Source organism: Stegodyphus dumicola, chromosome X2 (assembly GCF_044657685.1).
Source record: "Stegodyphus dumicola isolate Sdum_Otavi_A_Nest chromosome X2, ASM4465768v1".
Lineage (NCBI taxonomy): Eukaryota > Metazoa > Arthropoda > Arachnida > Araneae > Eresidae > Stegodyphus > Stegodyphus dumicola.
Window position 1 is genome coordinate 103,297,875 of NC_140781.1, and position 17,371 is coordinate 103,315,245.

Here is a 17,371-nt window from a genome sequence, read left to right on the forward strand (position 1 = left end):
AACATTTCTTTCAATGTAAGTTGTTTAAGTTGCTTCGTTTTATGTGATAATACTTTCTCTTTAATTCTATAAACAGACATAATTTCTTGTTTAGTTACAAAGTTCCGCTGTTCAAGTCTCCCGTAATTGCTGTGTGCCGAGAATACCGACTAACTTGTCAATCGAAATTTTTTTGTTTTCACTAACCTCTCTGTCACCTTCTTCATGTCTTTATCCATTTTTTGCAGCAATTCCACTTTTTGTTTGATGGACATCGAAACATACTTTCGTTTTGAAGATCCTTTGGGAGCTCCAGCATCGGAAATTCTATTTGACATAATCGAAAGTTGAACAAGTTTACTTTTATAAAATTGCTCTTACAGTCTGCAAAAAATAATAAGCCGGATCCAATTCAAAGATTAAGGAACAACGCAATCATCAACATTAACTGAAATAGATAATTAGATAATTTTAGCTTATACCGTCCGTTATACATTAAACGCGCATGCGAAAACATATTCTGCACTTGCACACACGCATGTGGACAGTCGTAAAGGTCTTACGCGCACGCGTAAATGCCTATGCGCATGTGTCAACGCGGCGCATGCGCAGAAAGTTTTTAGCTTTGAGGTCCGGATTATAGATCATTCTGGATTATGGGTGTCCGAATTAACGACTTTTGACTGTACAACACTTTTTCAGTGTTTTGTAGTTCATTTATAACTAGAATGGCTGACTTCTTTACTATATATACAACGGAAAGTACATTTTAAACATAAAATTCACAGCCTTCTTTCTTATTAGGGGTTACACAATACTAGTAATGTCAGAGTACATATAATTTATTAACTTTACATATGCACTTAAGCAAGCTACATGGATATCATAAGATACGAACTGTTCAGCATGGTTCATGTGGCTAATCTTTGGAATATGGTAACAGGTAGTTTGGCGACATTTTGGTAAGGCGATAAAGATTACTAGCTAGGACTTAAGCAGTGTACAGGGATAAAGTCAAGAGTGTGCGCAATGCCATTTTTGTGCAATTCTTGAATGTTTTTTCAAGTGAAAATAGGTTGATGTGTACATGGATGATACCATGTATGTGCAATTCTTAAAAACGTATCAAGCAGTGGGCGATTCTGCACTTTCTCCCAATTTCGCACCTAATCTTCGTCATGATTAAGCACTTTTGTTCCATAAAAGTTCTAGCATAAGCGTAATTCGGTTAGTAGATTGTTGGGAAAAAAATGTTGAGTAAAAAAAAAAGCCTTTACTTCGTGAAAACAAAATGGCGTCAAAAAAAAAAAAAAAATAGCAAGTTGCTGTAGCAGGGTTTGTCACCAAATTTTCGTCAAAAAATCACCAAGTTACCATAATATGAAGATTAACCGTTCACGTTTCCATATAACTTTAGTTAAGTCTTGGAACCTATGGAAAGTGTGGTGTTACTGCATTATTCAGCAAGCAAATTAGACATACATCTCAATAAACATTCCTTGTATAGTGCACATGTGTGCATTATTTTTTCGTAATGTACAGGTAATTTTAGACCCAGTATATGTAGTTAACTAGCTAGAGAATGTCTATATGTGTAAGCCATTTGCAATGGTGAACATATTTAATTTAATCAGAATTTTTCTTAGTATAGCTTTCAGAAATATTATAATAATCTACAGAATGAATCCAAAGTTCTGTAATTATTTTATTTTGCCTGAACAGAATACTGAGCCAAAATAAAATAATATTACTACAGTACAAAGCCTTTAATCCGGACTTGGCGGGACTTCAGCGATTCCGGATTACAGATCATCAATTTAAATCTGGTAAGATGGCATGCAGAAATTATAAAATTAAAAATATGAAACCGTAATTTATGAAATAAAGAGCAATTATGATCTAAAGGGTATCAAAATTTACAAAAAAAAAAAAAAAAGCTTAATATTTATTTATTTACTTTATTAAACATTTGTTTCAATGTAAGTTGTTCAAGTTGCTTCGTTTTATACGCTAATACTTTCTCTTTAATTCTATAAACAGACATAATTTCTTGTTCAGTTACAAAGTTCCGCTGTTCAAGTCCTGTAATTGCTGTGCCGAAAATATCGACTAACTTTCAATCTAAATTTTTTCGTTTTCACTAAGCTCTCTGTCACTTTCTTCATGCCTTTATCCATTTTTTGCAGCAATTCCACTTTTTGTTTGATGGACATCGAAACATGCTTTTGCTTTGTAGATCCTTTGGCAGCTCCAGAATCGAAAACTCTTTTTGACATCATTGAAAGTTCAAGCTTACTTTTTATAAAATTGCTCTAACAGTCTGCAAAAACTAATAAGCCAGATCCAATTAGAAGATTAAGGAACAACACATTCTGCAACATTAACTGAAATAGATAATTATATAATTTTAGCCTAGCTTATACCGTCCATTATACATTAAACGCACATGCATAAACGCTACGCATGCGCAGAAAGTTTGTAGCTTTGAGGTCCGGATTATAGATCATTCCGGATTATGTACGTCCGGATTAAAGACTTTGTACTGTATACAATTTACGGAGAAAGTGCAGAATCGCCCACTGCTTGGCGCGTTTTTAAGAATACATACTCGGTATCCATGTACACATCAACCTATTTTCACTTAAAAAAAAATCCCAGAATTGCACAAAAATGGCATTGTGCACTCCCTTGACTTTATCCATGTACACATCGATGTATTTTCACTTAAAAAGTCAAAGAAAATTGACAAAAATCCAATTCTTCTTGCTCTTGTGAAAAGCGCCAAACAAATAAGTGGGCGATTCTGCACTTTAGCACATTTTACTACTAGCATTATAACGAAATCAACAGCACTTATTTGTTCTTGAGGTAGTTACAATTTCATGTCAGCAAATTTTAAACATGCATTTTATCGTATAGTATTAATAAAATAAAAACACTGCCAAGTAACAGACATTTCTCACAAATGGATTTTATTTACACAGATGCAGGAAAATAATTAAGATGTGCCATTTCTCTCTTTAAAATTAATAACTGAGATATAGAAGAAGAAAGTAAGAGACAATGAAAGTAGCAAGAAGTAACTTCCATAATCTCAATAAATAAGTTGTTAAGGAAATGAAAACTGGAAACTAATATAAATGAAGTGGTTAACGTTGTAAATAGCATTTCTTAAAAATACTGAATAGACATACATGCTGAACCAAAAAATCTATTTCCTCTCTGAAATATTGCATTTTACTTCTGATATATGCTATATTTAATAAAGAAAAAAAATAAACATCTGACACACATTGAGCTTGAATGGCATAAAATTTGTTATCTGCTAACCAAAAACAAAGTTTTGATAACTTGAAGAGCAATTAACAGTACCGTCAAAATTTTTCTTACAACTGATTTCAACATGAATCAATTTGCTAGACATATTTAAGAAGTTACAAAAACACATAAAACATTGCAAAATTAATAATGCGTTAGTCTGGATGCTTTTCGCACAATAGCCATATAAAATAAATGTCGCTTGCAATGTTGAAATTAAAAGCAATATTTAGAGTAACTATTTTGATAAAGAGGCAGTGAAATAATTACTTTGATTTTCCCACAGCACTATCTCCAAGGCATATAATTTTTATTCGAAGACTTCCATCAGTATCGACAGAACTGTAATCTACTTCACTAGGTGAATTCGTTTTTCTTTCACTAGTGTTTGTTAAATCAGCCATGATTATATATTAATTTCTGTAAATGTTATAAATTTTCATGAGAAAACATGGGTTTAATTTCATAAAAAGATAAATTTTTGAAATATCAGTATATAGTTTTAATCTAACGTACATACTTGGAAATGGATTTGCAGACGTTCTCCTGAATGTTCAACTTCCAATTCATTCAGATAGCAACCGTAAATTCGACGGCGCTTTCACCGCATCGTTTACCCGTCATGATCACAACGAATTATAGTTTTGTTTAAGGAGTAGATGAATCTGTTGCCAAAACTCTAATTGTAATAATAAAAGACTGCATGATTATTTATTATGATTACGAAATAAAGAGCTTACCTCGCACAAACTACTAGGATTTGTTCAGAATAATTTGTCTTCCGGTTTTATTACTTAAAGACAGATGCATGTCTTTTGAACCCCCGAATGTGAAAAGCTGCGGGTAAGCTGCGAGTCGAATATTTCTACTAGTCAGTTACTGCTTTTGTCATTATTGTCATCCAAAATAATTCCTAATCCAGTTTCTCTATATATGCAGAAGATGTTGTGCCAAAGTGTTTTTTTGCTTTCAATTTCCTTGGCACGTAATGCTAACTTCGGTTTCCCCCCCCCCGCTTTTTTTTTTTTTTTTTTTTTTTTTTTTTTTTTTTGTTATTTTGCTTCTTAGAAAAAATACTTAAGTTGCCCCTTTCTGTAATTTGTATCAGTTTTTACCCAAAAGGAGAAGAGGTATAAAAAATTAGCACTGTTTGCAATTTGAAAATGCATTCATGGCAATGAAAATATTGTATTTCCAGGCTGCGTTTCAAATTCTTTAAAGCATCCTTCACACGGTGTTTTAAAGTCATAAAATGTCTAAACTGATCTTTGTTGCAAAGCAACCAAACCTTGCTACGTCAAGAAAACTGGTTTAATAATTTTGCCTAGAAGTTCTAACTTTTCAGCTTTACTCTGTTGGTATATGACAACGAGTCGTTGAAAGTGCTGCTTCTGTCAAATAAAAAAGACCGAGTAGATATATAATTTGACTTGATGCTTATGAAAAGTTTTAATCTGATCAAGTATATCTAAAGGATTATTGATACATAAACTAATAAACTTTGAATTAAAATAAAAAAAGTTTAAAAATAATTTTATACTTAAATGGTAATTCCAGCGACGTAAAAGTAAATTAATAAAAGGTAATATTTTTTTTTTTTTTTTCCCTAAGATGTCATTATTACTTCCTGCTAATCCATTCGAATCCTATTTATCAAAGGGAAAATATATGTTCCATTTTCTGTTTTATAAACAAATTAAATACAAAGAATCCTCTTATGGTGACCATCTTTCTTAGAAAGACCATCTATAAAAGTGATCGGTATTTTTGAGAACGGTGACTATTTACTTAGAAGATCAAAATTGTCTGCAACAAAAGACTCGTTTTAAAAAAAACTCAGTTTTTAATGCATTCAAATTTCAAAAAGATAAAAAAGTTGAATAATACAGATAAAACAATTAAATTTTATATTCAAATAAATAAATCCCAATAAATCGTTTAAATGAAGATTGCCAAGAGAAAAGTTGTAAATCCCTCAGGGTATTGGTTAGATTTCTATGACATTCTGTAGCGTAGCAGTCGTTAACTTTTATCCTGCAGATAAAACATTGCCTGAAATCCATTTTTATATAAATTCAAATAATCCTTTGAAATTAAAAGCATTATTACTTACAATGAGAGAAAAATTATGAAATGAAACTATCATACGATAAGTTTTAAGCAGTGTTTTTAATTCTTCTTCTTACGCTATTATAAGTATATTTGCTCTTCTATATAATGTTATTAAACAGCTAAGTTAAAATGTAAGTCTATTTGTACCTTGTAGTGTCTTACGTTTTGATGATTTATAAATTTGCATTTTTGTTTACATTAAACGTATATGATCGAGTTTACAATTATGATTTAGGTCGACAAAATATAATATTAGATCTTTGCCGGACAAGGTGCGGCATAAGGTGTACCATCATTTCTATCAAAGCTTTTTCGATATCATGGAAGGTCCTGGAGCACATTTTGTACTCAACCAAACCAAATGCTTATGTGCATAATCAATGGAGTGCGCAGTGAAACGAGACGCTATGGTTCTGCTGAATTCAATCATTTCATCTGCTTTCATTGTAACATTCATAACAACATATCATTATCTATCACATTTAGAAGGAACAACAGTTAAAATACAGGTACTAGTTGATGATATTGTGCCTTTTTTTATTGAAGCTTTGTAACATGGTCTATGAAAAACTGAGTTTTATATTTCTCAGCGTGAAAATGTAGAAAAGTGTTTGAGAGTATTTTTTAATTATACTGGGCAAATGTGTAAAATATTAGATGTAGAACTTAAAATGCCAGTAATCATTCGAAAGCAACTCTGTCGAAATAATGCCCACTATGATTCTGTGTTTAATTACTATAAAACTAATTTAGCAATCCCTTTATTTGGCCAACTCATTTTCTATTTAAAATCTCAATTTTCAAACTTAGACTGCATCATCCCTGTTTCGCATACTACCATTAGTTTGCACTGATCATATAAACGAAATTGCTGTAAATGAGTGTAGTATGACATTATAAACATGATTTACCCTCTCCGGGAACTTCTAAACGAAGAGATGAAACGTTGGCGACGACATTTAATGTCTATTCCCAAAGGAAATCTCCCAAACACACCCAGCTTTGGCTTTAAAATCTTTTCTGCAAATATTGATGTGCTTTTGCACATCTTGTGAATGTGAACGTTCCGCAAGGGCTTTGAAAAAATTAGAAAATTATTATAGAGCTACTATGATGGAAGAGCGCTGAAGTTCTTCAGCATTAATGCATATTCATTACACCAAAAGGAATATCAATTGACAAAGTTATTGATATATTTGCCAGTTCATATTTTTCGCCCAAATTTTAATTTTGGGCGAAATAATCAATTCATTTGCATACGTCTCAGCACAGCAGACGCAGATAATCTTGTGACTACGATGTGATTGGCAGTAAAGCATATGCATCATTGCATCTCCTCGACGAAAGTCCTAGGAAGAAGCTCCACAGGAGGAGCTGTCATTGATTGACATCTAGAAATGGTCATCTCAACACCGTAAATTCGCTGAGAAATTAATTTTCAGTCTGTGACGACAAGACGATGAGCGTTCTGCTACATTGGTGATTCAGCATATGATAGACTTATTCCAACCCAGCCAACTGATACCATCTTAGAGCATGTGTCAAACAGTTATATATCGTTATATATCGTTTACTATCTGAGACGTATCGTGAAATTGTTAATGAACACAAGTACGTTTCCGAGATAAGTTCTTTTGATTTCGCAAAACAGTCTTGCATCTGATTAACATTTCAATACCAACGTTTCCGAAGTAAGTAGCGGTATTTTCATGTTGATTATATTTCATTATTTTTAACGTTGACCTTTTTTGAAATCTTTATTTTTTGCAATACTATAGCAAAGGAAAGGTGGTTTTCTAACTTTTGGAAAAATGTGTGGTAACTTGAAAGCAGTATGAAACTCTTACACGAATATTCATAAAATAGAAGATGCAAGTACTTAGTAAACAATTCACTTCTAAACAAAGAGTGAATGTTTTGCTGCCGAAACCTATTTCATGAAAGATATTTTTTCCCAGAGCAGTAATAACGACATGGCGGACCTTACTCGGCCGATCATTCTAATTATTATGGATTGCATCATTAAATAGCTTATCAAATCTCCTTCAACATTAACTCATATTACTGCAAATTATACATGGAGTTATGATATTTGTCATCTAAATAAAGGTGAGTTAACTAATAAAATCTGTATTTTGATTATTGAATTTAAAACAAATGAAAACACTTATTTAAAAAGAGTAGCTACGAGGGTTGTAATCTTTTTGATTTGGTGATCTATGATCAGTTATAATCAGCCATCATTGATCTAAGGCCGAAAACTTTTGACTTAAAAAGGATTTCAGTATTTAGAATTAAATCTAACCTTCTTTGCCTTAAAAGTAGAATGGCGGTCAAAATTAAAATTTATCATTCAAAAACAAGCATTACTTACAAATAAGAAAGAAAGTGCTATGAAATTTCACAAGTTCTTTGATAGAGATATATTTCTCGACTTACATTTATAATCTGCATAGTAAAATTATACAGACAAAGCATTCACTTAACAAAAGAAAGACTTCTTTCACGATGGATCGAAACAATCAATATATGATTAACCTTAAATTTATGTACAATATCGAGATTTTTCCATGGTTAGGCTCGTTTATTTGAGTACGAAAAAGCCCACAGTGCTATTTGCCTAAGGGAAGGGATGCCTTCGTGGAAGACTTTCTAAGGGAAACTGGTTTGCATTTCAGGCCAGCCTTCTCTTTCTCTTGGGATCGAGATCGCGTCGAACCACCAGTATTCAAAGGTATTAATTACCCGGCCAATGATGGGGCGACGTTTCCGTCGAGCTTATGAGACAATCAGTCAATTCTTGTGATATTAACTTCCTCTAAAGCAGCAGATTTAAACCATTAAAAATTTCGTTTGTGGGGTACGGTATTCACCAGGTCTACGTCCTAGGTATCTCAAACATCTTCAGTAAGATTTAGGTATCCTGTATAATTGATTTGCTTCCAAATACTTCTCCGAAAACGGTAAAGGATGTCCATGAGGTTTGAAATTTTCATCTGTTAGATGGAACTCTAGGTCGACAGAAAATAAGGTTAATAACCCTACTATTAGAATTTTTCATAATTCCTCCCTAATTCTGTCTTCGAACTTATGAGGATCAGTTCGGTCTTTATAATAAGTCTTCCGTTGATAAGCAAATCACTTCCATGAAAACATATTTTTACTGCTATTTATTTTATTTCACTGCTGTTTTATTTACTGCTATTTATTTTATTTCACTGCTGTTTTATTGCTAATCCCAGGTTCACCTCAAATGAGAATACATAACAAAACTATGATTCCTTTATGAATGAATGTCGTGATTCAGCTCTGAACGAATGTCGTGATTCACCTCTGAATGAAACGTTTTCCCAGGCTGGGCTCCATAGGAAATGTTAGAAATTCGATTTTATATCTGTGGCTTTGGAAAATGAAGTGAACAGACACAAACCAGCAGTAAACCAATACAGTCCCATTTAACTGGCTGTTGTGAAATCTGTAGTAAACTATGAATTGCTAAACTGTTGCTTCGCAATTTGTTACATTTAGAGTGATGCATCGATCGTTGTCAAAGACTGTTAAGCTTGGATGATGAACTTTTTTTTTTTTTTTTTTTTTGTGTGTGTGTGTGTGTGTGTGTCTAAAAAACTGCTTTCATGTTCTTGGGATAACATTGGGATGATGAGGGATAGTCAAATCTCTGGATGTGATTTAAACTGAACTCAAACTACTCGCCACCAGCGGGAGTCACCTAAATACTGTCTTTCCGACATGCTAAATAATATCTCAACACACATTACCTTTCAAATGCAGAGCATAAAAGCATGTTTCTTATTGACTTTCGCATTTTTTTATGATACTTCAGATTCAGAGCAAAAATAGGAAGTGAGTCTAAATGTTTTATTAGAATATCTCTATTTGTATATTCCGCGTTATAAACGATGTGTAATAGGAGATTTCATTTTTTCTCTATTCAAATTTGTATCTACTAAAATCTACAACATTTGAATTGAATTTATACTTAAGCTATCCTTTGCTTTTTCATAATAGTATATTTGTTTTGTGGTAATGGCTTGATTTATTTATATATATGTGGTAGCCGTAAGTGCAACGCAACCACCAGAAGGCCTCACCGATGCGCCAGTAGCGAGAGCGAGGTGAAAGAGGAGTATGACAGAGAGTCTTCTATCCCACGCGAAGGTGGTAAGATGTCTCCACGAGAAGGTGGTAAATTGAACTGCATAATACGACAGCAAGTGCGAGTAGGCACTAAGCTACTATGTTATAAAATTCTAAAAGGGATAAAGAACAGTGTTTATATCTAACAAGCGCGAGAAGGATCAACAGCACTTGTATTTAATTAAATCTGTACCTTCTTCTGTTATTTTTATTAAATGTTCTGTGGTGCGGAAAACGTTGGAATTGTTATTTAGCATCTTCAACTCCCCTGCTACATATATATGAACATCAAAATTTACAAAAATGATGATCTGCAGAATTCTTCGCTACAGATAAATGTGTCGTTTTTATAGTACATTTAATCTGTCTCCGAAATGCTTCTTGAGATGAAAATGAAAATCCCCTGTGAATTTTGTTGAGAGATAATTTTCTGTAATTAAATTTGGAATAATCAAAGGGTATCTGAAATCTGATTTCATTAATTTCGGCTCCTGTGCTGTTAAGATAAAATTTTAGGTGTCAAAGCCTTGATTGCATACCTGAAATTAGAATTATGCATGAATGAAAAAAAGTAAGACTTACATGCTTTGAATTAAATAGGGCTACTTATACAAATGCTCAGGTGCTTCAGAATAGAGTCAGAAATTGCGTGCGAACAGTAGAAAAACGTTCACGAGGAAATCCTGGGCGTGTGGGCAGGAAATTTATATGTATACTATGTAACTCTGGGCACAAAAAAACATAATTATAAATATTTAAGGGATTTCACCTTTTAAATTGTTTCTTCTATCCATTCTCATTTTTACTACATCATTTTTATCCAGAATTATTTAATAGGTAACTAAAAGGAAAAAAAATATTAAGTGGATAAAAAATTACACTGATTCAGTGATTGCTCGATTTGCCCAGACTGAAGCTCAGTTAGGAATTCCGTGTCCTTAGATATCGTTAGATTTAGATTTATAATACGTTGTACAGTTAGTCAGAAAATATACCATTTTTGCGGAGTAAGTTATTTAAGATGAACTTCATTTAATATTTAAAAATGAGAGCTATAAGATTCAAAATGAGAGCCCTTCAAAACTAGAGCCTGATTCTTTCCAGAGTATAGTTATACAGTAAATGAAAGAGAAGAGAGGAGTTTTCTCTGCTTTCTCTATTTTTAAAGGTTGAGATCGTGAATTTTAAGAACCTTGCAGCGATCTTTGATTATAAATTACGTTCATGTAATTGTAATTAATTAAATACGTCTGTCTATCTGCTATTAAGAAACTGATTTAAGCATTTTCTCTATTTCTGATTAATTTTATATGAAAAGAACAAAATTTTGTTTTAGCTTTTACTAAACGTTTGGAAATAGCATATAAATGGAAGATATTTTCTGCTTTAAGTTTAACGATAATATAGTTATACAGTGTGCTGACCAACCTTTCCCACTTCTATTGATAGTGTATCACTGAAATCTAAAAAATAAAACAAAAGAAAGTTCCCACGGCAAAGCCTACGGTCTCACTCGAATTTTTAAATACTTAAGCCTGACAGATCGAGGAAGTGGCATTGTGTTACTCATCTATTAAAGAAAACTTCCTGCAATCATACCGTTTGTCGAAATTTGAAATGGGATCGAACTACCAGAGTTCAGCGGTTCGCTCAGCCGCTGGTAGACGTACGTAATGGAAAATGCTGGACACGCCACCTAAAACATCTTTGGCATTATGATATAGGTTATCATAAAAATTATCATCTCAAAATACTGAAAGAACGAATAGCATACCATTAAATTTGGGTTGGATTATTTGGATTATGGGAAGCTGGGTTGGATTACTTGGATTTGATTTTGTAAGAGAATCTGAGTCGTATTCACGTTACTCACAAAAAAAAAAAAAAAAAAAACCCTACGAAAACTCTTTTGGATCCAGTCTATGCGCCATTCTCTCCGCTTGAATAGCTCGGTATTAGAAAATATCAGATTATTTCCATTTTCGATGCTGCAAATGATGCCTTTAATCTTGCAGAACAATAGCTCTTGACTTGGTAAATTTCAGATGTTTGAGCAATTAAGGTAGCTGCAGAGGTTGTATCTTGCCATACGTTTTAATCGACCATGGTCGAGCATGAAGTCGATGGATAAGATACATGTTACCGTAAGCAAATTTATGTCCGAGTGCTTCGCCATAATTAAGGACTCTGTTTCATCTCACTCCCGATTAATTCCTGTTCATGTTTTAACAGTAAAATATTTCATTCATATGACGCTTAACTTGGATTATACATCCTTATTCCCTCTACTTATTCTTCGACATTTCTGTTTACAGAAGAAAAAAAATTCCCGAAAGAATTTATTTTATTTTATTTTATTTTATTTTTTTTTTTTTTTTTTTTTTGTAACGTTTCGAAGGTAAGCATTACTATTCAAGGGAAAGAAAGGAAGACTTGGGTTATAGTATATAATCGAACAGAGATTCAAATCCGGAGGTAAAGGTGGATGGAAAAGAGTTCATTTGAAAAGAAGTCCTTTGAATTCATTGAAGTGTGCTGAGTAAACAAGTTTGCTGATGGGAAACGTTTCACTCGCATGTCATGACGTAAGCTGTTTTAATTGGACTTTCCCTTTGCCTTCTTAATGCTTAAAAGGTCAGAAATAAATGGCACAGCACATGGAACGCTTTTTTCTTTAGCAAAAATTAAAATCTGCATGTATGTTAAAATCTTTCTGGGAAGAAGGCTTATTTATACAAGATGAGTAACTTAAAAGTCAAAGTATGATCTTTTTATCTTTATGTTAAATATCAGACAATTTGAATTCTTATGATTTAAAAAGAACTTTGAATTTTTTAAAAATATAGTTTATAAAAAAATTAAAAGCAGAACGGTAAAATAAAATCAAATTTGTAAAATAAAGAATAAAAAAATTTGAAGATGTTGCATTTCGTAAAATATTGCAGCTAATAAAATTTGTGCTACATGAAATATAACTAAATAAAAATCTTTCAAATTTTAGTCATAGCACAGTAAATGTTCTTTGCATATTCCTCTCATTATCCCTAATCCAGTTCTGCTTATATGCTTCGTAACTAAAATATGAGTCTAGCAAAAATACTATAAGGTATTTTCTCTCTCGTTTCTGCATGCCTTCGGGGGGTAATTGAAAGCATGCTCGACGCGTATTCGAGAGGTCCAGGGTTCGAGTCCCGGCGGAGACACTGCATAGTTTTCAAGTCTGTTGCTTAAAAAAAAACTTAATGACTCTGCAAGTGGCGCCCGAACTAAAAGATGGTCGACAATAATTCGTCACCACCAAGTTTAGGCGATTCCATTAACCCCCAGTCACCTTTAAAAGGGGGAGTGTATAAGGTATTTTTCCCCTCCTTTCGCCTTCGTGTTGTAAGTTGTAATTGGAAGCATACTTGACGCGTAACTGAGAGGTTTAGAGTTTGAGTCCCGGCGAGGGCATTGCTCATTTTTCACGTCTTCTGCCTCAATAAATAAATAAATAAAAAATAAATAAATAAATAAACCTAAAGACTTTACATATATGTGATAATTTCTGCAAGAAAAGGGTACTAAATTTGTATTTGCATTTTACTTTCACTCTCTTCAGAATATTTTACGATATTGTTTCTTTATAATCACACATGAACTAATCAAAAAACTTCTAAATTAACATACGTTCAAACAGAAAAGAAAAGTGCCAAAACTCACCTCAATCTAATTATCTATGAAGCCTACATTTTAAAATAATTTGCTTGTTTTCCTGTTTCATGTAGATATTTATTTATTTAATATTCAGTTTACGTACAGAAATTTCCTTTATATCAGCTAAATATGCTAAATGCTAATCCAAAAATATCAGCTAAATATGCTAAATGCTAATACGCATAATTCACTCAATAAACATTTTTGCAATTCAAATTTTGAATCACAGAGGAAAATTTGAATTTCTGATCAAAGTTCGATTAAAGTTTTGCCCCTGGATCTTGCTTCGGAATGTAACAAAAGCGTTTCATGTTCATTGCCAGTCTCTTGGCATAAAATCATAAATATTCCTGACTTTAAAACTCTTTTAATAAAATTATCTATTTTCACAGCTTGAATTAAAACGATTTTCAAGTTTTGGGGGACTGTTTCGGCTATTAAAGCTTCACGATAAATGGAGCAGTGATTAAATTTAGTTTTAGGTGCGACTTCCTTTATTCGAAAAATAACACCGGAATGTTTTCCTGTTAAAGTCCAAGCTCCATCACCGCATACGGCAATGCAGCAATGCACTCATTCCAAGGTATATCATTCTCATGCATAAAATTGCCCGTTACGTTGAAAATTTCATTTGCAGTTACTTTATCATGAAAAGATTCGCAAAATAAGTACTCTTGAGCAATTCGTTTTTCTTCTTTGAAACGTATGTAAACTACTGATAATTGAAAAAAGTTCATTATGTCAGTACTTTCATCCAATTGCAATGCGAAATATTCACTTTGCTTTATTTTTTGAATAAGTGTCTCTTTTATGGAATTTTTCATTTCATGAATTTGTCGACTTACTGTTTCATTTGATAACAGAATATTATGAAGTTCATTAGCCGCTTTTTCGTTGAATAATGTTAAAACGGTATCTTTAGCTCCTGGTAATATAAGATTTTTCTCCAATAGTGTTAGCCTGCCCAGTATTTGTAATTCTTAGGCTTACTAGGTAACTAACTTCCAAAACTTTTTCACTTTAAGCAACAAAGCCTTTCGATACTTATTTACTATTTTTGAATTCCGATAATTACCTCTTAAAATATTCTTCAGTTTAATAATTTAAGTTGGCATGCTTAGATTTAAATTATCTTTTAAGTATAGTTCTTTATAGTTAGTTCACCGCAAAAAAACGCATTCAGTTTGAGGGTCCATTTCTTATCCATTCTAAGTAAACTCAAATGATAAATATCCTATAAACATTATATTTCCATTATATTTCCTATAAACAGTTTTTCTTTTCTTTTTAATGTTCTTAGTGTTGTAGAATGTCCGGAATCCATCACCTGTAAATCAGCAATTTTCCGCTTAGTCAAACCTAGCCATTTTCCATTTTGAAATATAGGGTTTGTTTTATTACTTTTTCACAAATATTTAAATGCACAATATATTATGAATTCTTCAAAACCAAACGATTCTCAAATCGTGTAGAAAAGTAAAGAATAGAAAGCAAAATACTTGCTGAAGAAGACAAAATACTTGCTGTTAGAGACAGCAAATCGACGTAAACAAATTATTCTAATCTAAAATAGGGCAATATGAGCCCGGAAATGTTCGCAGCATAAAGTGCAGACATGCTAATAAATCGATGAACTCTAAAAGAATTAATGAGATACTATTATCTTTTTATAGGAACTTAAATTTTATTTCCTATTAAATACAACATCCATTTCTATTACTCCTTTTAAAAGCATCAATTGTGGCAAATTTTGTTATCTCTATGGCTAAAAGAATATTTATGAAAATAAAAAAGGATTTGTAGGGTTTTTCTTAATTTGCATAACAAATTTATTTTAAGTTTTCCTGTTCTCAACTTCTCAAACTTCCCCTTACATTCTCTCGCCAGGATGTAAATTTAAAGTTAAGTGAAGTGCTATTTAAACGTGTGATTATTCTCAGTTTATTCAGAGCGTGTTTCGCTAGCTTAGCGCACGCTTCGTTGTTATTTCGCGGTCACGCTAGTAAGCCTCTTGGCCATATCTGTTTAGTATCACGCCGGTTAGATTTCTGTGAGTCCATCTCTTAGGAGTACTTTTGAAGTGCGTTCTTGCACTCGTTTATTTTTCAGATTTGATTTGTATATTGGTCTACGTTTAGTTATTGCCGCAAGTGAACGGTGTTTTGTAACGCTCGAAGTACGTGCTTTCTGTTAATTTAGTTTGAGTTAATAAAGGGTAATTTTGCATCCTTCTTCTGTGCTGGGATTTAATTCACGCCTGTGCGAGAGTTCGCCAAGTTCATTTTAGGATCTAAGTTAGTGCCATGTGGAAAAGTAGAGATAGATATTACAGATTATTTTTCTAAAGTCTGGGAGAGGTTATTGACCTTAAACAAGGATCGCATAAATTTACGAGTGTTAGAGAAAAAACTTAAATAGGATGCTAGGTATTTAATTTTTGAAATTAATAGTTAAAATATTTTGTTTCTTTTGCGTATTACTTACTTTTCTCTTGCGAACCACCAGTAGTACTTACCACCGGTTGAGAAAAGCTACTCTAGCTGATCCTTAATTCGGTTTTCTGGTATCTTAGTGAGTTTTCTCCCTTCTAAGAATAACATGAGTAAAAACCTTTTTTAGTTTTTCACAAAGTCATTCTCCACTCCCCCTTAGCAGTAGCCCACGGAAGGACCTTAGCAGTAGTCCTTCCATGCTTTGCTATAATTAATTAAACAATTCAAATGAATACGTTCATGGGAAATGAAAATATATCATAACGATTTCGCAATTTTATTCTATTTTACAAACTACTTTTCACTTACTTTTTAAAATATATCGTAAATTTCGCTTGTTTTGCAATCCCGACCTTGATTGTGTTAATAGCTAATTTTCGTTAACAGTTATTGATCTGAAAACTTCAGATGTGGTAGCTGATTGTCCAATTAGGTATTGCTATTACTGAAATTTGAAATATGTAGAATTAACATAGCGGAATTTATTAAAATTATCGTTAACCATTTCTTCTTCATTTCATATTTTAGGTTATCTGAATATGGAAAAATATATGAGGGTTATCTGTCTAAGGAGATAGATGACTTCATGAAGAACATTCTGAGGGAAATTGGCTCGTATTCCCATCATACATTGAGAAAACCACGAATTATCCCAGGCAGCCAGCTCGTCTGTCCGAGTTCAAACACGGGTCGAACTACAAGAATTCAGCGTAATGAGGACTTTGATATAGAAATGCAATCATTTTGTAATTTTACAACCAAGGACAGATACGTGGAGACTTCCGAGAGGAGCATGAGTTCTTTCCCCACTTTGCTGTTCTGTTTCGTTCAGTATGTCAAAAAGAAAAGATTACACTGTTCGTTTCCTTTGTTTAGTTTTCCAGTTAACATTCTAGGTTTTGAAGAGACCAAATATGCTGATTGCGTTTTCATGTGTTTTTTTTACACGCATATCCTAAAGTATAGATAGCTCCTCTTATATTCCACTGCGAAGTCACCCTCTCTCATAGGCAGATAACTTTGTGTGCGTTGCTATAAGTAATTAACATAAGCTAAAGGGACCTTGCAATTTTATATCCTTTATAATTTCATTTTATCTTTTAGTAATTATTAAAGAGCATTTTCAAAACTATAGTTAAAATGATTTATTGCCATCTATTTTTTTCTTTTTAGTTTTAATTCAAGAAATAAACATAAAATTTTTATATTTTTGGGTATTAAAACCTAAACGTAAATACAAATAACAGGAAATGAGCGAAACATTTAAGTTGGAAAGTGTAGCTAACGATAATAAACTGCTTGTATGTATAAAGCTGCAATTTAACTATTCTAGTTTCAATACGCAAGCATTGTCGCTAATCAATGAAATAATAAATTCAAATTACTTCACGCAATTTGAATTCACTCATTTCTATTTACTTGTAAGTAAACATGTTACTATGGTTTATCCTTGGAAGAGGAAAGCCATTTCCATTCTTCTTAATATATTATTTATACAATTGTATGCATAACCAAAAGTAATACTTTTACCTTTTCATGCACGTAGAAGTCAGGACAAAAGGATTAGTTTTATTCTATAAGAAGAAAACATGACAAGCGCATCAAATAACATTTAA

General features: G+C 32.5%; 1 protein-coding gene across 2 annotated transcripts in view; it reads right to left on the reverse strand.

Moving 5' to 3' along the window:
* Positions 1-4,198, reverse strand: part of LOC118184681 (rab-like protein 2A) — a 79,274-nt gene extending 75,076 nt beyond the window's left edge. Inside the window, exons 1-2 of one of the 2 annotated variants that reach the window (XM_035354388.2) lie at positions 3,818-4,166; positions 3,568-3,717 (exon numbers count right to left, since the gene is read on the reverse strand). In XM_035354388.2, coding sequence (XP_035210279.1) covers positions 3,568-3,701 — 134 coding nt within the window. In that variant the 5' untranslated portion in view covers positions 3,702-3,717; positions 3,818-4,166. Of the gene's footprint in view, positions 1-3,567; positions 3,718-3,817 lie in introns of both variants that reach the window. The other variant, XM_035354389.2, reaches the window with a different exon arrangement.
* Positions 4,199-17,371: the final 13,173 nt, after the last annotated feature.